Source organism: Homalodisca vitripennis, chromosome 2 (assembly GCF_021130785.1).
Source record: "Homalodisca vitripennis isolate AUS2020 chromosome 2, UT_GWSS_2.1, whole genome shotgun sequence".
In the NCBI taxonomy this organism is placed as follows: Eukaryota; Metazoa; Arthropoda; class Insecta; order Hemiptera; family Cicadellidae; genus Homalodisca; species Homalodisca vitripennis.
Window position 1 is genome coordinate 678456 of NC_060208.1, and position 25159 is coordinate 703614.

At 30.0% G+C, this 25159-nt stretch overlaps 1 protein-coding gene across 1 annotated transcript in view; it reads right to left on the bottom strand.

Annotated features, from left to right (window-relative positions):
• Positions 1–11183: 11183 nt before the first annotated feature.
• The window catches only part of LOC124353464 (43 kDa receptor-associated protein of the synapse homolog), a 154811-nt gene continuing 140835 nt past the window's right edge, over positions 11184–25159 (bottom strand). Inside the window, exons 8-9 of the mRNA XM_046803306.1 lie at positions 15980–16179; positions 11184–14309 (exon numbers count right to left, since the gene is read on the bottom strand). Coding sequence (XP_046659262.1) covers positions 14147–14309; positions 15980–16179 — 363 coding nt within the window. The 3' untranslated portion in view covers positions 11184–14146. The remainder of the gene's footprint in view (positions 14310–15979; positions 16180–25159) is intronic.

Consider the following 25159-nt stretch of genomic DNA (forward strand, 5'->3'; position numbering starts at 1 on the left):
TATGGCAACAAGATGGAGCACCCCCCCCGTTATGGACTTCTTGTGAGAGACTTTCTAAATAATAACTTTAATGAATGGATTGGCAGACGGGGTACTATTGAATGGCCTCCATGGTCCCCAGATATAATACCGATGGATTTTTCAGTCTGGGGTATACTAAAAAATGAGGTTTATACAGTCAAGATTCGTATTGTTGAGCATTTGAAGGAACGAATCCAATCAGAATTTGAAAACTTACAGTCCAGGAACATTTGCGACAAAATTTGTAAATCTGTGTTAAAAAGATGCAATCTTTGCTTAAAACAGCATGGAGACCAATTTGAGCATCTTTTGTAGGTTCATTGAATACTACATGTTTTCCTGTATTAATAAATTGTATTTGTACTACATAGTAAAATAAATGTATTTTTATTTTCGCTTGTTTGGTATATTATTGCACCACAAGCATTTTTGACAACTGTCTTATGGCCCACCCTGTAGATTAAAATATTTAATCAACCCTATCAGCACATGCACATAAAGTGGTTCTATGCAATTTTCTTATTTGATATCTCTTCAGAAATACGATTTTTAATTTTAGCGTCATATTTTAATTGTAATTTTCTTAAGTAAAAATGGCAAGTTTTTCATTAAGAATCTGGCCATTTGCTAAAGTTATTATTATTATTCATATTCATTCTATACAAATTTGTTTCCATAACCTGAGCGGTTACTCCTCGCTTCTCTACGAACTTGCCGTTCTTATTTAAATGAGTATAATTTCTCACAAATTAAAACATTTTAACTTCAGGGGAATAATCTTAAAGTTTTGTGCTTTGATATTAAACATATTGATATATTAATCCATAGAAGACTGAGTGTGGCACATTAAAACAATTATAACCAGAGCAAAATTAGATACATTGAACAGATGTTAAATCGTTAAAACCATCAATATATTTCCATATCCATAAACTGAAATCCTGTTAAAAAGTACTGTTTTTTACTTCCAGAATTAAAAAAAAAAACAGTAGCAGTCGTGGGACTGCCGATAGAAGTGAAAACGGAACTATTAAGTTGAGAGTAATTAACAATACGTTATAGTAGCAGTACATCTGTAATTGTAAATGTGACGCGTTTTTAATTTTCCAATTTTAAAATCCACGAAAAAATATTATCAAATAACTAGAAATCTATTTTACCACGCTAGTAAGATAAATCTTATACCGTAATAATACTCATTTCATGATGAAGAGGTTAAATATTAAAAACATAATTAAAATGAATAATGCTAAATTTTTAATACAAATATTCATACAAATATTAAAAATGTTTAAAAATATATTCGTTGTTTTCATTATTCATTTATAAGTGAGTAAACACCGAGTGAACAACAGTGAGTTGAACACCGTTGTAAATTATACAGTTATTGCTACGGATAAAGTATATAATTGCAATAACAATTAAACCCACAATATTTTTAAAACTAATAAATTAGTTAAATTAACTTGGTTCTTTCGTAAAGGTATTTTTATTGCACAATAAACTAATTTATTGAGTTAATACGGTATCAGTGAGCCAATGCGCCAACTACAGTTCCGGCAGAAACGTTCACTCATCACTTCATACGCTACTACAGGCTAAACTAAACTTCCAATAAAAAATAATAAATTACAAAAAAAATATTCATCTATTTTCACACAACTTTCTCGCTGACAAATTTTGTCTGACCAAAAAATAAAAAAAATCCTCGCTTACTACTTTTTTCTTGTCATTGTAAACGCTATGTAAAATGTAAACAATAATCAAAATTATTTCAAAATTTTTTTAATATTTAAAAATGTAATTAATAGATTGCCAATATTAAGAGCTTTAATTTGACGCATCTTACAGAATTGTACGACATTGGCTTCACTTTTAAATCGCGAGAGGAAGCCGTAAAGGTCACTGATTTTCGCAGTCTGTTTTCATACTCCGCCGGGACAGTTTTAACACAGCGAGACTGACTTTTTCATGCAGGTTAGTAGTCCGCGGTCAAGTCTACGGTTAAAAAACACAGCGAGACTGACTTTTTCATGCAGGTTAGTATCATTAGCATGTCGGTGACGCGAACCGAGGATTTTACCCTCTACCAAAACGCTCAACGTGCCTAAAGAAGTTTTCACTTCAAAAACTTTAACAGGTTACTATCCACCTTTAAAATGAAATCGTATTAATATCTGAGACGAGGTAGAAGAATGCCAGACAGAGTGTCGAGTGTCTAGCTTCGCTGCGGCTTCAGTTCAAGTTACAATTATTTACATGAGAAGAACAGACACAAGGGAAAATAATAGATTTTGACAATATTTAAATTAAATAAAATGTATTTCAAATTAAAAAAATCTCTCAGTTAAATAAATGTACATGTTTCCAAAGCAGAAGTTATTTTAAGCTGTGGAAATAAAGCACTTAAATTTTTAAAAAAACTTAACATAAATTTTTTATAACTAAAACAGCAAATTGAAGGACCTGTATAAATATCATACTATAATGTCTAATCAACTGTTCTCAGTTACGGGGGTCCTTTCTGTAACAAAACACAACTTAATATATCCTGTTTGTAATGGCATTTTTATTTAAAGTCCATTTTGGTTTCTGTGAAGTCGGGCTGGATAAATTATGTTTTTAACACACTGACAGCGACAGGCTCTTCTAAATCCGGTACAAAACTCTTGCATAGTTAAGGTGTTAATTAAATTTAATGGCTGCACAGCTACGGGGGTCCTTTCTGTAATAAAACATAACATTACATATTCTGCTTGTAATGGAAAATTTATTCTTTTTGGGTTTGGTAAAGTACTAGGTTGGTACCGGTACTAGGTTGGTTAAGGTGTTAATTAAATTTAATGGCTGCACAGCTACGGGGGTCCTTTCTGTAATAAAACATAACATTACATATTCTGCTTGTAATGGAAAATTTATTCTTTTTGGGTTTGGTAAAGTACTAGGTTGGTACCGGTACTAGGTTGGTTAAGGTGTTAATTAAATTTAATGGCTGCACAGCTACGGGGGTCCTTTCTGTAATAAAACATAACATTACATATTCTGCTTGTAATGGAAAATTTATTCTTTTTGGGTTTGGTAAAGTACTAGGTTGGTACCGGTGCTAGGTTGGTTAAGGTGTTAATTAAATTTAATGGCTGCACAGCTACGGGGGTCCTTTCTGTAATAAAACATAACATTACATATTCTGCTTGTAATGGAAAATTTATTCTTTTTGGGTTTGGTAAAGTACTAGGTTGGTACCGGTGCTAGGTTGGTTAAGGTGTTAATTAAATTTAATGGCTGCACAGCTACGGAGGTCCTTTCTGTAATAAAACATAACATTACATATTCTGCTTGTAATGGAAAATTTATTCTTTTTGGGTTTGGTAAAGTACTAGGTTGGTACCGGTGCTAGGTTGGTTAAGGTGTTAATTAAATTTAATGGCTGCACAGCTACGGGGGTCCTTTCTGTAATAAAACATAACATTACATATTCTGCTTGTAATGGAAAATTTATTCTTTTTGGGTTTGGTAAAGTACTAGGTTGGTACCGGTGCTAGGTTGGTTAAGGTGTTAATTAAATTTAATGGCTGCACAGCTACGGAGGTCCTTTCTGTAATAAAACATAACATTACATATTCTGCTTGTAATGGAAAATTTATTCTTTTTGGGTTTGGTAAAGTACTAGGTTGGTACCGGTGCTAGGTTGGTTAAGGTGTTAATTAAATTTAATGGCTGCACAGCTACGGGGGTCCTTTCTGTAATAAAACATAACATTACATATTCTGCTTGTAATGGAAAATTTATTCTTTTTGGGTTTGGTAAAGTACTAGGTTGGTACCGGTGCTAGGTTGGTTAAGGTGTTAATTAAATTTAATGGCTGCACAGCTACGGAGGTCCTTTCTGTAATAAAACATAACATTACATATTCTGCTTGTAATGGAAAATTTATTCTTTTTGGGTTTGGTAAAGTACTAGGTTGGTACCGGTGCTGGTTTAGAGGTTTGTACTTGGCTTTTATCGTATATTTTACTATATCTTCCAAAGGTTTTGAAACACCCTTGCCTTTTTTCCATTTATTCGTTCTTAACCAAGAATATTTTGAAAAAGTATCAATAACATTTAACGTATACTTAAATCCTTCATTTTGATCAGAATAATTAGACATTATAACGAAATCTTTAGCCCATAAATTATCAATTCCTAAATTTACAATGTTTTTCTTTTTAAATTTCTTCCTAGTAAGGAAGAATTCATACACCAGTAGGTGTATGAATTTCTTTAGCTAAAATCTCTATTTATTATTTTTCTTTAACTCTTTTTTTGAAAACTAAAGTTTTTTTTATAGGGATTCTTGATAAATTTAATCTTATTTGTATTACATTTAGAACATTTTGCAGCAAGTCTATACACTCCGATTTGAGATTAAACAATCTTTGAAACTATATTATTAGTTTTTTATTACATTTGTGACAGTGTATTTTAACATATTTAATTTGTAACGATACATTTTCCAAGTCTCCAATTTTGTTTAATTCATCTAATATATCAGATTTTGCTTCATTTTATAACTATGCTTTTCTTCTCTTCATACTGTTTTCTAAAACAATCTTTTGAGCTCTGTGCTAACTTGTTTATAGCAACTGTACACAATTCATGTTTGCGCTTTGTATTACATTGATTTCCCTAAATTCTTATTTATCTTCGAACAAACATTTCTTTAAGCTAGTCTGAAAAACCTATGAGATTGGTTTGTTAAATTAAATTTTTTGCTTGTACATATGGCTCGCAATGCAATTTTCATCAAAAATATTGATACATTTGAAGTTAGATATGTGTCATTGATATCCCATATATTTTAAATATTTTCCATCGATTTAGAAAGAAAATAGAAAGAAAGAAAGAAAATATTTATTGATTTGATTGAATTATTCATTAGCTTGTAAAAGTCCTTTTCGAAATTACTCGTAGCTTTGGTTCGCATATTTGAGTTAAAATCAATATATTCTTTCATAAAAGGCTTCTGTTCAAATGCGATCACTCTATTCACGTTTCAAAAACATTCCTTGTTGCAGATAGTATTTTAAATTTCTTGAATGATCAACATAATCATTTTTATCCAGTAAAGTTGTGCAAAGTTTCTTGTTAAAATTAAAATGTTTTGTTTAATATATAGATTTATATTAAGTTCAATACTAACAGGAATTTTCTTCTTTAAAGCAGATTTTATCTTGCCTTTTTGATTATCGATGAAACTTACGTTCGCAGATTCTTTCTCCATTTATTAAGTTAAAATTTCAAATGTTCCTTCTAATCCCATTCCCAAATTTCTCTTTAATAACATTTTACAGCTATTGTACGTACAAATTTCTCATTTAAAGCAGCATCTTTTGAAAAAATGTATCTATAGATTTAGTTTGTGTAACGTTTTTAAAGCTACCTACATTGGTTGATTTTTTTAAATTAAAACTTAAATTAAATGAAAATTTTGGAAGAGTGGTGGTAATCTTAAATTATTAGGAAGGTGGTTCATTGCCTTCAATTGATCAGAACTTGTCTTGTACTGCAGTTACGTTAGATCTGAGAAGGCTATTGTTCTTGAGTTGGATACGGCTGGGCCAATGAGAGAACGCCGCGGCTGTCCATCAGAAGGGAAGGAAGGGGAACTATAAAACCGCCAGCTCATAATTTTCGCCCTTCTTTTGGTTATTATCGAGAATTATGTTGATTATAGAGCACCGTGTTTCTAAATTTTTTACGCGAGGGATTTTGAGGTAAGCACCAAATTTATGGTACGTTATATTGAAATAGTCTTCCAGATCTGATATTAAATTAATTTTGTTGCTTTTTTTATAGGAAAAAATTAAATTTATAGAAACTAAAGAGCAACCTGCATAACTGATTCTTGATGAACAATAGAGCACAATAAAATCATACAAGTTACATTTGGTTCAAACTTGCAAGAAAAGTGAATTAAAATTGAACGTTGTTAAAAACTTTAATTGAAATTTGGAAATTTAGTAATTTATTAATATTAAATTTGTACTGTTTTATTGTGAACTATTAATTGGAAATTAATTAAACTTTAATAATTGGTTGAGAGAGTTTTATCTGAATTTACTTTTCTGAGAGGCACGACCCAATTGCATCTTGTGAAGTCGTCCACCATGATTAGGATTCAGATAAAACTCTCTCAAACAATTATTAAAGTTTAATTAATTTACTTTAAATTTAAGGTTACTTATTAAGCAGTTGTGGTTGATAAAAGTCAGCATTGGAAGGTTGTAAAATGTGCGTTGGTTAAGAGGTGTTGGAGGTAAGAAAATGTTTGATAAGGTAGTACTGGGTTCAGTCATTAAAGACCCGAAGCTTATGCACAAGAAATCGATTCTTATCTGGTTAATGTTTCTAGTGTTCCTGATATCAATATTGCAACGCTCTTGCAATGAATGTAAGCCTTGCCAACGGAATACAATTATTTTTCACATGTCTATTTGAAAAACAGAATTAGAAAATATTAGAATTAAACTAAAAAACAAGAAATCCACAGGATGTAAAGAAGTTTGCTGTAAAGGTTTCACCGGTTCTTTCACATATCATTAATTTGTGTTTTAGACAGGTATTTTTCCAGACAATCTTAAAAAGTATAGTTCTATCGATTTAAAAAGGAAATTTTAATATAGAGCAAATTTTGTCCAATTAGCTTAATTTCACCTTTTTAAAAAAAAATTGAAAATGTATGAATGAAGTTATGATTAATAATTTTTTAACAAACTTCCTACCAAAAAATCAGATTGTTTTTCAACAAAAATATGGAAAAAAGGTACTAATGTGCAATTCGCTGACACGATTTATAGTAACGATGAATAGAAATAAAACAAGCTTCGTGAGATTTTGTGGATTTTACAAAGACATTCCACCTAGTCAACCATATAATATTACTTTAAAAAATGGAAGCAGCTTGAATCAGAGGCGAAGCTCTCCAGTGGTTTAAAAGCTTTTAAATCGGCCGAGTCCAGCAAGGAAGAGTGGACAATCACTTGAGTGCACCCCTTACAGTAAAGGTTGGAGATCCGCAAGGCTCAATCATCTCAGCTAACTTGTTTATTGCTTTTATTATTGATTTTTTAACATATTTTTTTATCGCAATTAGTGCCTTTGCTGATGGTTTTGCTTATCTGTACTCGAATAAGTATAAGAGTAACTTATGGAAAACATAAATAATGATCTGGGACTTTTAATATCATGGTTAATATTCAGATTACGTATATCAATATTAGTTTAAAGAGATTTAGTTTTAATGTGGTTATGATGTATCACAAAGAAATTCGTACAAGCTTTATTACATGTAACTGTATAGAATTAGAAGAGGTAAATTTTTTAATTACTTGGGAATATATTTTTACCACAAAATCGAATAGTAAAACATATGTCTTTCGTCAAAAATCAAATTAGAAGTAATGTCAGGAACTTTTATTTTTTGGGAAATTGTTGTGACCGAAAGCTGTTACATACGTTTTGTATTATGCACTAATATACTTTTGATTTCAGTATTGTATTGCATCCAGAGGAAACAAAAATAGATGTAGAAATAGAGTAACGCTGAACACATGTATACGATTAATTTTAATGAAAAAGCGAGACTCGTCTTACCCTCTTTAAAACTAATTAAATATTTTTCCCGGACAATACATGTTTAATTTTCAAGTATTAAGATTTTATTTTATAATAAGTAGAAATTTAAATAATATTGAACAAAAACAGTACATCACAAGAAGTGTACAAAGATTTCATATCCACATCCAAAAACCCAAAGTTTAATAAATTAGCTTTTAGGCGTTCTTTTTCTTACATACCTTCACATTTATTTAATAAGATTCAAAATTTATTAAAGACAATTAAAATCTTTTTGCAAGAATATAACTAATAGGCTACTTAAGCAAATTGTACAAATAAATATTATGCACAACTTGCACACAAGTGGATTGTTTCTTTTCTTATTTTTCAAAATTAAAATGGCACCTTCGTAAAAAATTATTTTCTTTTCAATGTAGTGTACTTCACTTTTAAATAGCAAACTAAGCACAACATTAAATTTTGTGAAATATTAATACTATTGCACTATATAAAATGTCAAGATATATTCTATTTACATAAATGTTCGTTGTAAAATAGATAATTCAAGTCTTTAATGTAATATATTATATTAAACACTTATGAGTGTTGAAACTCTAATGAGTTACCAATTTTTATGTTAATTAAAAATTAAATAATAAGTAAATTTAAGAGTAACATTAGTTTAAATTGAATACTTTACGTAATCCTGGATTGTCTTTAAAATCTTATTTTAATTAAATTTTGTGAGAAACGCTCAATATTACCGCAGCCATTTGCCTATAAATTCCTTATCAGATGACCGAACTGTTATCAGACCTTTCCTTGTCTGTTGTGTAGTTTATCTAACCACGCAACTTGTTTTGTAGTTAGATTATATTCCAAAATAATATTGTTAGTAAAATTTTATATTTTTGGAAAAAGTTCATTATTTCAAATATATTACTTCGTATAACCTACTAACAGTGAATCTAGGTAATAAAGAACGCAATGGAGTATGTCTGAAATTGATATAACAATACAATGAAATTAACTACGTACCTGTAGTTGTGGGAAACCATTAGTCATGTTTAATCTCTCTATGAAAACCTCAAGAAATCTCTTCACTATGGCAACCCTAAACATCAAGTCGCATAAATGACCCTTATATTATATCTATTAGACCCTTAATAACTACCAGCTCTTGCTTTAATTAACGATACCATCGTCTGCCTTATGATGGCTTCACGCCATCTCTCAAGTGTGCGGACATACCTCGAAAAGAGACGCTAAGATTACGGAAAATGAGGGTAAACTGTCAAATATGCTGCCTACTGAATTTGCACATTGCCACCTCCTCACTCACAAAACCAATTACGACATGTATTACTTTGTTCCAGGGTCATATCATACCCCCACAAACTAATGCTAATTAGTCTTAATGTCCAGAATCGTTCAGAGTAACCAGCCAATTATAATATTAAAAGCTTCTTTTTCTAGTGAATTTATCCTTTGCGTTCCCAAACAAATTGAATAATGAGTGATATAATTTCAATACCAACTTCAACCCATCTATAATTGTGGAATTTTCTCGTATATCAAAGAAATGTATGCACTATTTTCATAGCCCCAGAAGGTATTTAACTGAAAATCCTATTTAACTATTCATTCAAGCATTTGACTGATATTACCAAACATGGCGAGAACGGCGATGTCAGAAATGCTCGTCGTTTAATGCCTATGTCTACGTATTGTAATGTCATGAACTGTTCAACCATACTATTCTGTGTGTCACAGCTTAAACATTTTTAGTATTTCCAACATAATTTCCTTCTCTTTAAATAATGTTTACATCGACTATTTAAAAATAAATATTTATTCTGCTTTGCAATAATTTTAAGCCTTATATAATTATTTAGAAGCCTAATTTTAATGTTTCTATTAAATAATTGTCAACACGTGTATAAAGGTGGCTCGATAGAAAGGTTTTTTTTAATTATGTAAGATGAAAAAGAAGTCTATCAGTCAGTGGTTGTTTTCATAGGCTAAAAAGATTTTCCCTATTTTGTCTTGCTTTAACCCTTATACGCCAATTGGAAAGTGCAATCTTTTTAAACACTTTCTATTGCTTTTAACATTATTTGGCCGCTAAATGGTTGTATGTTTAAAATTTACTAACTATTCTGTATATGGTTAGTAACAATATCCATTGTCTACGTATTGTAATGTCATGAACTGTTCAACCATACTATTCTGTTCATTATAAGCGATTTACTGAAGCGATACTATTAACTGAATAAGCGATTTCTCATTATGATTAGAAAAGGGATGTTTTTGAATATTAATCAGTAAAATAGACTACATACTGTACCAGAAACTCATAATAAATGTTCCTCACAGTCTGAATATATGCTCTAAATTGTTTAGGTTAAGACTACTTAAAATTCTCATAAATGAATATTTTGTAAGTTTAGAATAATCTAAACATTACATTTTTTAATTAAAAGAATATTCCTACTAACACATCTTAATATTAGTGGGTATTTGATGTGAATAATTAAAAAATCAGATCACAACGTTTGCAAACATATTATTTATTGTAACAAAATGTACAACAATATACAAACAGCTTAGTGTTCTTATCAATCTATGAAGATCGCCAACAAATAACAAGCGCTGTAAAGCGTGATAAGGATGGAGATAGTGGCCGGTGTTCCATCCACCGGAAACTGTAATCTAACAAGTGTGATAAGTACTGCGTTCATTGGTTAAAATGGCAGAAGGAAACTAGGTTAAGAGAGCAAAAATGAAAATGTTTACGTTTGAACAATATAGTATCTGTTTTTTTTTTATGAAGGGAGTAAAGTTTTGAATATAACGGTCCAAATATTTGTATGAGAAGAATATTATATGTAGGATCTGAGATAACCTGTGTGTTGTTGACACTAAAATCATGTTGTAAGAAGGACACGTACATATGTCTCTGTTACGGGTTTTGAGTTTATTTAAGTTTTACTACCATGTTTAGCAGCGCCCTCCCAATTCGTATGTTCCTCCTGCATTTCTTCATAAATCCTTGAATGCTTTCCTTGTGAGTTGTTCCAACCCTAAAACCCTTTGATCCATATATGTAACCGTTTACACTTGATAGTTTATAAGGCCTTATATTGAATCAGACTCGCTTGTGGTTATGTAATACATTTAAATTTACATAAAACATCAACGGACTAATTTATTCTAGTAGTTTGAGGTAGTTAAACCTAAAAGTACTACGTTTCTAGACTGCTTTTCTAATGGGCTTCACTCTTAAAGTACTTAATTTAAAATTGTCTTTGATAATAGATCGTTGATTACAGGAACTTCACTTTAACCAAGAACGGTAAAAAGATAGTCTTTTGTCAATCGTTCAGGGTAAAAATGATGATGGTTAAAGTTTTGCAGAAAGTATACAAATTTAAAATTAGTTTTTATATATTAATCGGCAAACAAGAGGCACACATTCTAATGCAAGGAATACACAATTATGTATGTGAGTTATTAATTGCAATCTTATACCAAACAATATATATATATATATATATATATATATATATATATATATATATATATATATATATATATATATACTTAAGGCGCGAGTTTTCTGTAAATTTATCATGAATATGATGCGCTATTGAAGTTGAAAAGTTAAATTATATAGTGTGTCCCAACATGACGTGTACCTATCTCCATTTATTGGGTGTTTTATACGTTATTTAAATATATAGGTTTCCTACCAATATTAGAATTAAGTTTTTATTCACGCGCACGGATTATTGTATAAAACGGTTCCAGTGATATGTATATATATATATATATATATATATATATATATATATATATATATATATATATATGTATATATATATATATATATATACATCTTGAAAAACGAGTGTTACGAATGTAATGCTGCTATTAACAAAGTTGTGTTTAAATTAAATACCTAATATTGTACAAATGTGCAGTACAAATGAGTGAGATACAAATTCCGCACTAAAACGCGTTTCTCATTTAGAGCAACTATTACACCGTTCGTCCAAGAATATCATTTTCGGAATAAACATTTTAATAGACCAACCTGAATCGAAACAACAGTTTATAGATGATTTCAACAAATTAAATATGCCTAGCCTAAAGTTAACTTTTATTTATATCATAAAAATACAACAGTATGATACAATATAATTTAAAATATTTCACTTTTTAATACCACATTAAACTTTTCATACATGATAAGCGTACGTTACGAATTATGTAGTTCAATAGAAATTAACATTATGTTTTACGACACTGTACGTTATTCGCTAATACAGTGTGGTTCATGAGCAAAAAATTAAACTGTTTTAATTAAGAATAATTACGAACATATTTTAAGAATTTCAGTTTCATGTAGCAATATTTATTAAACTTCTTTTGGATAAACTGTTTTAATTTCGAAATACAATATAATATATTTACACAATAATTTATTGACACACAAAACCCATTTATATATTTACATCTACATTAAAAAGGTACTTTTAAACGTTTATCACTAACATTTTTACTCTACGTAAGTCATTAATCACTAAAAACTATTTAAGGTATATGTAAACACTTTAGTATTTAAATATTAATTGCATTATCATTTACTTTCCATAAAACGTATTAAATTGAACCGTTCCACTTAAATTATCACGGCAATAATTAATTAACTTATATTACAGTGAACAGTGTTGTTTTGAATATTTAAAATGAAACATTGTTGTTTTAGAAACCCAAGGTTAAGAAATTATGTACAATTAATTATTTTCATTTATAAAGTGTAATCAAGAAGGTGTCATTGACTTAGTAAAATGTCCTTGGTAAATTGAACGATATTTATTGTTATAACATTAAATAGAAACAGTTTAATATGTGGCGGCCAGAAACAAGCAGTTGACATTGGTGTATAGCGATATGTATAGCCTATGTACAGATAAGTACATATATTGAGCATCCTGCACACAAGCACCCATCAAGTATGGCAGTGTTAAACTCTACAGCCAGTGGTAATACAGTCTATCAGCTACCCTACTTCTGCCGTATACAATACAAGCAAATTCCATACTACAGGTAAAATCGTGGTTGTATGTACACAGCTTTAAGTTAGTGAAACCAGATGAAAACAATAGTAATCAATTAGTTGTGTTTGGTTTTGATTTACTTGTTAACAAATAATGTAGTTCTTTAATTTTTGAACCATTAAAAGTAAAAATATTTATTAAATACATACATAAAATTGGTGCAATAGGATTTTGGATTATTTTTTCTATTTCAGAGTTAACTCTAATATAAAAATAAATCCTGATAAGTAACTATATACATTTATACTTGTAGCCAATTCTAAGAAAAAACGGCTGAGTATTAATACGTGAACGTTTACATAATGGTATTGAGGAAACGTATGTAATAAAATATTACGTTACGAAATTCATTTCAATGAAAGTGTGTAATTCCTGTGTTTTATTCATATGCATACCAATAATAATATATATAGAAATATTTCATATCGGTATAGTTATCCCTTTATGAGGACGTCGTTTTAACGTACCACTATTAATAATTCTCATAATCCTCTATATCCTGATCAAATCAATTTTGTTTTTATAGATTTCTTATCCTCAATGAAAGATATATGAAAGTTTTGTTAATAAATATCTATTACGTTTTAATATTAAATTTTTAAATTATAAACTTTATAACTTATATAAATTTTACGGTTGTAGGTTTTTTCTGGATAAATATTTATCCTTGTTTAAAACCATTCATAAATACTTTACTAAAGAATATGTTGGCTTGTGCCTTTGTGAGTAATAAAGTATACCGATATAATAATGTGAAACATTTAACTGATAAAAACTTAACGTTATACATTTTTAATAACCAATAGAGACATTATTACTTGATGGATATAAGTATTTTTTGTGGCATAAGTGAAAAATATATTTAATGAATAAATGTCTGGAAAAGTACTTTAGAAATTCCTACTATTAAATTATAATTATTAAAGAAACAATATTTGATTTAATCTTCTATTGATAACAAAATAAAATAACTTTCCTCTTTAGGAAAGTAATATCATTACTAATATCATAAAATAATAATAATATCATTTAATAATATCATTTGGTAATATCATTTTCGGATCCATTCAATGTTACTTCAAACCCTTTCTTGGTATGTGAAAATATCAGTATTCAAGTGTACCAAGAGCTCGATAATATAGCTCAAGCTAAACGATTCGGACGTAAACATTCCGTTTGTATTTTACAGATTTCTGTTTATAATTGCACCACAATTTTATGTTTGGTAAATTCAAGAGAAAGCATTCGCTTTTACTATGAAAACTAGGATTCTATTAGCACAGATTCAGATTAGATTGCACCACACTTCAGTGCGAGCTCCACTGCGTGGCTCGGTCCAGCGACAGGGTGGTTGGAACCCGAGGTCGCGGCCGAGGACCGAAGCGCGGGAGCGAGGCCGGCTGTTAGACTGCCGAGGACGCTTGCATCGAGAGGTTGCCTAGACTGAAAGTCGAATGGTGAGGATCCTCACACTGCAAGTACAGTCTGGAACTCACGGTACGCTCGCAGTCCGGACACACTTTCTTCTTCTTCTTATCTCTTCGCCTTAAAATATCGTGGGCACATCTGGAACAATACACGGTTTTTATTCCTTGAGACGCTAAATATCGCCGTTTATTTACGTACGGTATGTGGTGTGTGAATTTACTTTGTGAAGGGAAATCAACCGAATACGATGAAAACATTCTGTTGAGCCATTCGACTTTGGTATCGTCGGCAGACAGGTCTTAAATAGTAGTCATGCGTCATCGAAAGGTCGGCTTAGTGTCTTCGGAAGTAAACGTAATCGATTTACAACATGATTGGTTTTGATATGGCATTAAGCAAACTTATAAGTGATAAGAACATCTTACTACAAATGCTTTTGGAGTTGCGTTATCTTATAAAGCATATAATGTTATGAAGACATTTTAGAGCGTGTCCAAAATAATTCATGGAAGGTTTAAAAATAGATAAATGGAGTATGGAAAGGACTTGCATTTAACCAGATCAGAGAGACAAGCAAGAGGATTTGATTTTATTGGTTTATTCGTAGGGATTAGTTTTCGTTATATGTATTTGTATTTTTGTAGGGTGTAGCTTTGCACATTGAAACCGAACAGGTTAATAACAGATATTGTAGCTGACGTATAAATGCTTCTATTTTGGTCTTTTTATCAATATATTAAATATTAAAAAAATTCTTCGGAAAACAATCAACAAAGTGAAGCTACTTAAGGGGACTAGGATAGTTTTGCAATAGCTATGGCTACCCGATAAAAATGTGCCTATATCAATGGTGTTTTCATTGATATGGTATGCGTCTGGGTATAAGACTTTACTTTCTAGCTCTCACCAACTCTGTTGTTAGCTTTAGTAGCATATAAAACTTATTTACCTTTTCCTTCTAACCTGTATTTGTAAATTCGAGGAAATTGATGGGCTGCAGCCCTAATTTTGTTCAATAGAACAGCCATGCATATTTTGCTTGAAATCAATGAACTCATAATTCATGTAAATCAGTTGTGTAGAAGACATAGATGCTATGTACTCAGGTTCTTGGGCTTAAAGGGCCCTGAACCTGGTAGCTGGGCAAGGGAGCTGATACGGTGGTCATTATTTGAATGAGAGGGGTAACACTATTTTTCAAATCCACCTTTGCACATACTATATGATCGATGTGGCAGTTGAGTTTAGTTCCAGTTTATAAGTCTCAAATTACGATTAAAACTTTATTCAATGGAATAAGTACTTATATTCACACTGTTGATGGATTCGTGGTGCTTTTAGCCCAATTCCCTATACAATATACTGTAAATTAATGTTTGCACTTTTTGTTATTACTATTCGAAAAGTTTTAATATCGAGTTTGATTCAAATCCATACAACTACAAATATATGTGTTAAATAGTGGTATGATTGGGTGTTTTTTTTTACCGAAATATAATTGCATTCTTATTATTTGAAACCGTATATGGCGTGTATGTTGGAATACTCGTAACCATAAGGATACATTTACATTATATGGGCATTATGTGGATACAAATTTATGAACAGAAAGATAAGTATAATTATATTTAACTATACAAATATGTTGTAAAGAAAATGTCAATAACTTAATAACAAATCTTCATAAACCTACTTAGCCTCTTTATACTAGGTGTTATAATATCAAGAAAAACATGTTATAACCACTGCCGTTGATTCCAAGATGAGCAAAACTAATCGTAGAGTGTAAAAACGCTTATTTCGGGTACCTGGCATGTAGAATGTGAGCACAAGGAAGAGCCTCAAGGCTGTCAGCTTCGAAACCCAGAGGAAGGCTGCAAGCTCCACACTGAAGCTCCAACTCCTCCTCAAGACTGTGGACAGCCCTGGCGTGCTCATCCTGCCTCTCTTCGTCTCCTAGGCTCTGGTAGATGCGGCATAACCTCACCCGAACCGTCCTGATAAGTAACTGTTAACATAAACACTATTGACTCGGTTGTAAGTTTTAATATGATGTGTTTACTTTACACCACAGAGCGCTTACTTTTTTCCGACTCAATTATTTTGTATTTGGCCTTATCTGTAACATATGCGTTTAAATAAGCAAACTAACATATGATCGGAAGACCATATTTTATATATATATATATATACAAGGTGTTTTAAAAGTCTGGGTACGGCTGAATATTTTACAAACCATAGCAGATAACATCTATAAACTTTGCACAATGTCATATGGCTATGTAAACTATTTTTCCTTGCTATTACCATGACATTCCAACCATGGGGGGACGGCCCACAGAGGATAACATGGAAATCTTAAATTAAAGCATGGTCGAGTGATACCTCATTTTAAAGAGCTCACTTAGTAGAGTTGAATGCCGCAAACCGCATCTCAAAAGGTTTATCCAATCAGAAATGGCGGGTTGTTTTAGGTACACATTGTGAAGTACATTATGCGCTCCCATTTCTGACTGGATCGTCGTATTCTGATGCGGTAGGCGGCGTTTCACTCTACTAACCCATGTGTTTTCACTGACTTTTTTTAATTATCAAATTATGTCATAAATTTATAACACAAAAAATAAAACTCAAATGAATTCGTCGTCTTTATGTTTATGAATTAATTAAGTTCTACCATTATTCATTGTGGTGACATAGTTAACTTACCACTTAATTTGTATTAAATTTTTTTGTTATTTTTTATAAATGCTAATCAGTGAAACCATTGGTTAGTAGAGTGAAACGCCATATGCCATATGACACTGTGCAAATTTTATAGATGTTATCTGCTATGGTTTGTAAAATATTAAGCCCTACCCAGACTTTTCAAACACCTTGTATATATATATATATATATATATATATATTTGTAATAAATATATCTTTATATATATATATATATTATATATATATATATATATATATATATATATATTTCTTGTGTGCGTGTGTATGGGGCTGAACTCCTCCTAAACGGGTGGACCGATTTTAATGAAACTTTTTGTGTGTCTTCAGGTGGATCCGAGAATGGTTTAGATTCACAATTCGGTCCAATATAAATAGTTTATTTAATTAATTTTTTAATAATAAATGTTGTTGATGTTGGAGTGTTTTACATTGGATCCGCCAGACTGCGCTACGACACGTAATACAAAGTGAACTGTTACTTAACAGCTGTTAATACTTTCAGCTGAAGTTCATCAAAGAGGCAGAAACATCAGTTTACATTTAAAATTTAGACAATTGTTATTGTAAAGTGCTTGATCAGTAGTGTAATGCATATTGCAAAGGTGAAGTTTCACCAATTGTTCTATGTAAACATTATAATATTACAACACAGCCATAATGTTTTTCTATTTTAATTTCCAGGTTGTCCCGACAGTTTTTGCTGCTATCAAATTTGTGTGTGTTTTGTAACATCGTGTAATTATTGTGCTAAGTGCTAATTGTAATAATACATTAATAGAGATTGAAGATGTTTGAAGTGCATAAAAAACTATAGTTATTTATTGAAGTTATTGTACTCATGTTGCAAATTTATTGAAGTGAGTATATTGGTCGCATACAAATCGGAAGGTTGTGTTTCTATGTGTCTAGAGGTATATTGTTAACAGTTTAGATAATCAAGTTTTAAACTAATTGGATTTCAAAAAATCTGTTGTAATTTACATTTTTAATCTGCATTCAAAATTGGTCACATAAGTTCAAATGAAGTAGCATACAAATCGCATGTGTGAATAACTATTGTTAATAGTATAGGAACTGATTTTAAATTAAATTCTGTTGGCCAGTTCTGATACTATACTGTAATTTTAAATAACTATAATGAAATTCGGTAGTTTAGATAGGCTAATCAAAAATATCAACAATTCGATTGCGATGGTGGATGGTGGATTGGATTTTATATATATATATATATATATATATATATATATATATATATATATATATATATATATAAGTAGATATGAATATGGGGTTCCTAGCGCACTTTTGGAGCCGACCGAAAATCAATAGAAATTCCTGTTTAAACGACAATAAACGAATCTGTAAAATCAAACAGTAACTCACGAATGAAAAATTACCAAATCTATAGCTGTTTGCTTCTACTTTCTTGAGCAGTTTTAATGTAAAATCTCCTTAGAATCAATGTAAAGTCTTCGAAATCTTTTATTCTACAAAGTTAATTGTAACACAGTCTTTATCTTTAATAGTCTTCTTTCCAGTAACAACCAAGTGTAATTTATCATGTTTATTCAATTCTTAAATCTTTTTTTCATCCAAAACAGTCAAAAATCTATTTGGCAAATGTACTTTATAATCTTCCAACTCGGCAATTATTGTAAACCGGAATTTATCTTTCATTTTCTCCAGATTCAAAATTTTGTATTTCTTATTTTCTTCTAATTCATTCAACTTCTTATATTCTTTGAACTTTAAATCACCAACCTCATTTAATTCCTTTAGTAGCTCCATTTATATAGAACAAAAATTTTAACTACCAATTTTTTCTAAATTCCAATTTTATAGTGAATTTTCGAGAAATATCGGTCAAATTATCAACTTTTTGAGGTACATACAAACTGGTACTAGAGTTTTTTTTTTTTAATATACCGAATTATCTCTAATTATTGCGAAGTTTTAGCTTAAAAGTTGATAATTTGAACGATATTTCTCGAAAATTCACTATAAAATTGGAATTTAGAAAAAATTGGTAGTTAAAATTTTTCTTATATAAATGAAGGGTGAAAAAGTAACATGTCCGTTTTGTAAGAAAGAAATCCTAAAACATATCTATGATCGACATTATAATTCAAAGAATCATCTGAAAAATAAAGATATTTATGAAAAAGAACTAAATTATTTGAGGAATTGGGCTAAAGAAAATCAAATTGTCGATCATGAAAAGATGTACAATATAGAAAAATTACGAGAATTAAAGAAAAACTTTAAGGAAGATAAAAAAGATCTTAATCTATTTAATGATGAAAAAATTCAATCAATCGCTGAAAGATTGTCCATAGAAACAAACGATAAAACTAAGTCTGAAATGATCGAAGAAATTGATAAAACTCTTAACGAAAAACCTGAAAATATCATAGATGTTGAAGTTTTATCCTCTATACACGGTCTTTTCAAGCAATACATTTTAACAAATTTAAACGATAATTCCATGTCAATTTACAAATATCTATCAATTATGAGGCCAGAAATTAAAAGTTTAATAGAAAAATTTCAAGAGAATGTTAAAAATATGAAAGGTTATATCTCTTTGGAATGTGAATACGAAAGAACTTTAGTGAACGGTGAAACACAAACGTGTCCAATGTACTTTCGAAATCTTTGACGTAAACGACTTTATTTCTAAACAATTTAATAAATTATCACATCGAGAACAGACAAATCATCCAAATAGAGGTTCTGGATGGACATTTAAAAGCTGCAAACAACTAGTTTTGAGCCTTAATAAACACGAAATGATGAATGCTGGATCATATATCGATTTGCCAAAGAAAATCAAAGATAAGAAAGCTTGTATGAATATCAAAAATAAAGATGATTATTGCTTTATTTATTCTATCCGATGTGATATTGAAAAACCTGAAAGAGACTGCGAAAGAGCAAAACAATACGAAAAATTCGTGAATGACGAAATATTTTCAGGTTTCGAGTATCCAATGTCCTTAAAAGATATACAACTATTTGAAAAACGAAGTCACAATTCCAAGTACAAATATCCAAAAATGTCTATCAATGTCTACAGTTACGATGAGAAATTTAACATTGTTCCGTTACAAATTTCTGAAAAATATGATGCTGAGTTAAACATTGACTTATTGTATGTTAAACAAGAAGACAAATCTCATTATGTTTTGATAACCGATTTAAATAAGCTCGTGAGTTCTCAGTTATCCAAGCATAAAGAAAGAAAAATTTTCTATGTAGAAGGTGTTTGAGTCATTTCTACAAATATAGTGCTTTAGCTGATCATTTAGAAATTTGCAAGCAACATGAAGTTTGTAAACCAATTATGCCATTTCCAGGTCAAACGACAACATTTAATAATCATCAAAAGAAATTTTCTCATCCTTACGTTATTTATATGGATTTTGAAAGCATATTAGAGAAGATTCCAACATGCAAAAACAATCCGCAAAAATCGACTACAACCAAGATTCAGAAGCATATTCCTTATGGTTTTACTCTATATTTAGTGTCGAATGTGACGAATCGCATGTATAAACCGATATGTTATCGAGCCAAAAATGAAGACGATTTGCCTAATGTTCCAGCAAAATTGTTTGAAGAGCTCAATAAAATATCAAAATACATAGCTACAAAATATAATTCTAAGAAAACAAAAACCTATGAAATTGAACGAAGAAGAAGAATTAGCGTACCAAAATTCTAGTCTTTGTCATATTTATGAATGTGAGGGTTTTGATAGTCAAACAAGAAAAAAAGTACGAGATCATTGTCATTTAACAGGTAAATTTAGAGGTTCAGCTCATTTATCTTGTAACTTGAATCTAAAATTTCCTCAAAATATTCCAGTTTTCTGTCACAATATGTCAAATTACGATACTAATTTGTACATAAAAGAATTGGCTAAACAATATGGAAATGTTGATTTGATCACAAACACAGATGAAAAATATATAAATTATTCAGTAAATTCAGGATATGGGTATGAGTTTGAAGATGATAAACCAAGAAAGTTCATCAAGTTTTCATTCGTAGATACGTTCAGATTTATGGCATCGTCTATTGAAAAGTTAGCTAAAAACCTCAAAAAAGATGATTTCAAGCATACAAATCATTTTATAAAAGATGGACGAATATTGAATGAAATTTTAACAAGACTGCCAAATGATGAAGACGAGATTTTTAAAATTCTATCTGGAAAAGGCATATTTCCTTACGAATTTATCGATAGTATTGAAAAACTTGATTACACAGAAGACCTGAAAATTCAAGATTTCTATTCACTTTTGACAGACGAGAGCATATCTGAAAAAGATTATCAACACTACTTGAGCGTTTGGAACAAATTAAAAGATAAAAATCTTGGCAATTACTCTGATTTGTACAACATCCAAGATGTTTTATTGCTTGCTGATATATTCGAAAATTTCAGAAACATTTGTCTAAATTGTTACAAACTTGATCCAGCTCATTATCTAACTGCTCCAAGTCTCGCATGGGACGCTATGTTAAAATTAACGAAAATAGAATTACAATTGATTAGTGATTATAATATGTATTTAATGATTGAAAAAGGTATTCGTGGAGGAATTTCTCAATGTATTAAACGATATGTTAAAGCAAATAACAAATATTTGAAAGATTTCGATAAGACAAAGCCCGAAAACTATCTGTTGTACGTCGATGCAAACAACCTTTATGGTTACGGTCTTATGCAAAATTTACCATATGGTGATATCAAGTGGATGGATCCGAAAACATATACAAAAGAAGAGTGGCAAGAAACAATTTTGGAACTCACTGGCGACGAAGATTATAGCTATATTCTCGAAGTTGATCTTGGATATCCAACAAATTTACATGAACATCACAAGGATTTACCTCTTGCTCCCGAACATTATAAAAACAAACTTTGCACAACTTTACTGGATAAAACTGAATACGTTGTTCATTCAAGAAATTTGAAATTCTATCTGGAACAAGGTATGATTTTGAAACATGTGAATAGAGTTATTGCATTCGATCAGAAGCCTTTTATGAAAAAGTAAATTGATTTTAATACTAATATGAGGACCAAAGCTACAAGTGACTTCGAAAAGGACTTTTATAAGCTGATGAACAACTCAGTTTTTGGAAAAAATATGGAAAATGTTAGAAATAGATGTGATATCAAACTATGAAATGAAGAATTTTCAATTAAACAGGCCAAGAAAACGAACTTCAAATGCTTTAATATCTTTGACGATAACTGTATAGCGAGTCACATGTACAAACAAAAGGTTAAATTTAACAAACCGATCTACATAGGATTTTCAGTTCTTGACCTATCAAAATTGTTAATGTATGAGTTTTATTACGATAAATTAAAGAAGTTTGACCCAGATTTGAATCTGTGTTACATGGATACAGACAGTTATTTCCTAGAATTGAAACGAGATCCTTTTAAAATTATTAAAGAAAATATAGATGACTTTGATACAAGTGATTATCCAAAAGATCACGAATGTTTCACTACTAAAAATAAGAAGGTAATAGGGAAATTCAAAGATGAGTTAAATAGCGAAGTTTTAGAAGAATTTTGTGGATTGAGATCGAAAATGTACTCGTACAAATATCTAGACAAAAATCCAGTAAGATGCAAAGGGATTAAGAGAAGCGTTGTAAATAAAACAATAAATATCGAAAACTTGAAGAAATGTTTGTTCGAAGATAAAGAAGAATTTAGGGAGATGACAGTAATCAAAAGCTACAAACATGAGTTGTACACAGTTACCATAAACAAGCTGGCACTGAACGCTAAAGATGATAAGAGAATTGTCCTAGAAAATAAGATCGATACAGTACCGTATGGCTATAAAAATGAAGCGAAATCTGATATATTAGACGAATTAAATAAACTTGGAAACTTTGAAAATTGAGAAATAACCGGAAGTTTTTTCGAATATGAATTGAGAATGTCAAAGCTGTAATTTTTTCTCTATAAATGGAGGCCCAAAAGAAATGTTCCATGTGTCAAGAATTTAAAGATTTATCAAAGTTCTGTCAAGATAACACTAGAAAAGATGGATTATACTATTATTGTAAGGATTGTAATAAGAAATATAGAAAAGAATTCTTTAATAAAATGGAAAAATTAACTTTAGAAGAGAAAGAATGCACACGGTGTAAAAAAGTTAAGAATATTTCAGAATTTTATAATCTCCATTATAGTAAAGACAACAAACAAGCATATTGTAAAGATTGTGCTAAACAAATCTTTGCTAGACCAGTTCATTGCGTATGCGGAAGAGAAGTTCAACATTTCTATAGTCTTAAAAGACATTTACAAACAAAATATCATCATTCGAATGTTTAGTAAAATTTAGAAACATTTTCATCGTATAATTTAGATATTCTATAAATCAGTCGAGATTCTGCCATATTTGTAGTAAAATGATTTCCGTTGTATAAAATATTCAAAGATTCTTTCATTTGGTTGTAGAGATTTATACTATTTGGATCTCCATATCTTAATAAAATTTCCATTTCTGGGTAATCAATTTCAAGTTCTTTCAATCTTTTCGGTATTTCTCTCTTTTGAGCTCTGATAACGTAATAAGGATATTCCCACATGTGATTCTTCTTAATTAATACAAAAACATGGTGTTTTTTCTTATCAAAATCTTTACAAACAAGGTCTGGTTTCATTAAGTCAATTTTTACACTTTGTTTTGCGATTATTTCCGTTTTTATTTCATCTTTAATTTGTAACTGTTTTATTTCATCTTTTAACTGCTTATTTTCGTTTTTTTGTTTGTACTCACCAAATTTACGAATACATGGCAAAACTTCTTTTGTAACCCACTTTTTAAACAATTTCGCTTCTGATTTATGCGATCTCAAAATTAAAGAATAAAGTCCAGATTCATTAACGAAAACAGTGTTGTTTTGAAAGTTTGAAGGTAAGCTATTCAATAGCTCCCCTTGATTCATCATTCTTTCGACAATCTTAAATATATTATTGTTTTACTCTCATTATTTAATAAATTTCCCTCAGAGTCTTGTATAGTTAGAACGATTTTTTGAATTCTTTTAATATTTTTTCTAATTGGAATATAATCGATTTCATTCGGTTTTTCACTGATTTTTGATCCATAAGCAACATTTGGAAAAAAAGTGTACAAAATTTCAGATTCTTTGTGTAAATGTTAGGTATGATTTTCAAAACTAGGTTCAACGAGATTACAATGTACTTCAATTACATCGAACGGTCTAAATTTTGGCGTTTTATTTCCTAAATATACCTGATTTGGCACAATAGTTTCTTGAACAAACCCTAACAAATCTACAATAATTGCTGAAAACATTATTCTTACTGGTGATTTTATTTGAATTTTATTAGAGAGATAACTTTTTTGCATTTCAAACTTGTTTTCGTCAAAGTTTAAAGATTTATCTGATTGTTTGAATGTTTTCAGATAATTTTTAAGGGAATTTTTATTTGATCGAAAGTATAATATCCTTTGTTTAAACCATAATATTTTGTTATGTTCTTCTCACTAAATCCTATACAATAAGGAGAACTTTCACTAATATTTATTACAAAATTGTCAGAATAAAAACCGCTTAAACCGATAAAATAATTTGATTCTTCCTCTAAATGAATAGGATGTTCCAAGTTTAAAACTAATTTAGAGCTTTCTGAAGTCAACTTGAACAGCTTCATTTTCGCTATTTAAATGGAGAAATTTTTAAAGCAAAAAGATCAGATAAAACTTCAAACGTTTGAAGAAAATAAGAAAGATCAACCAATCAGATTGTTAATTGTTGGTTCAAGTGGATGTGGAAAAACAACTTTATTATTGAATTTTATCTACAATAGGTTGATTCCTTATTCCAATTTGTATGTTTTTAGTAAATCTTTAGAACAAGACGCATACAAAAAATTACAACAAAGATTCAAAAATATTGAGAAGAACTTAAGCAAAGAAATATCACATTTTTATAATGCTTCTGAGGACATAGTTCCGTTAAGCGAATGTAAACCCAATTCGTTAATCGTTTTTGATGATTGTATTTTGGAAAATCAGGACGTTATTAAGGAATATTTCGTAATGTCTCGTCACAAAAACATATCTTGTATCTATCTTTCCCAATGCTTTTCAAAGGTTGATAAACAAGTTATTAGAAATAATTTGAATATGTTGTGTGTTTTTAAGCAAGATGATCACTATTCGAGAAAGATTTACAACAATTATGTG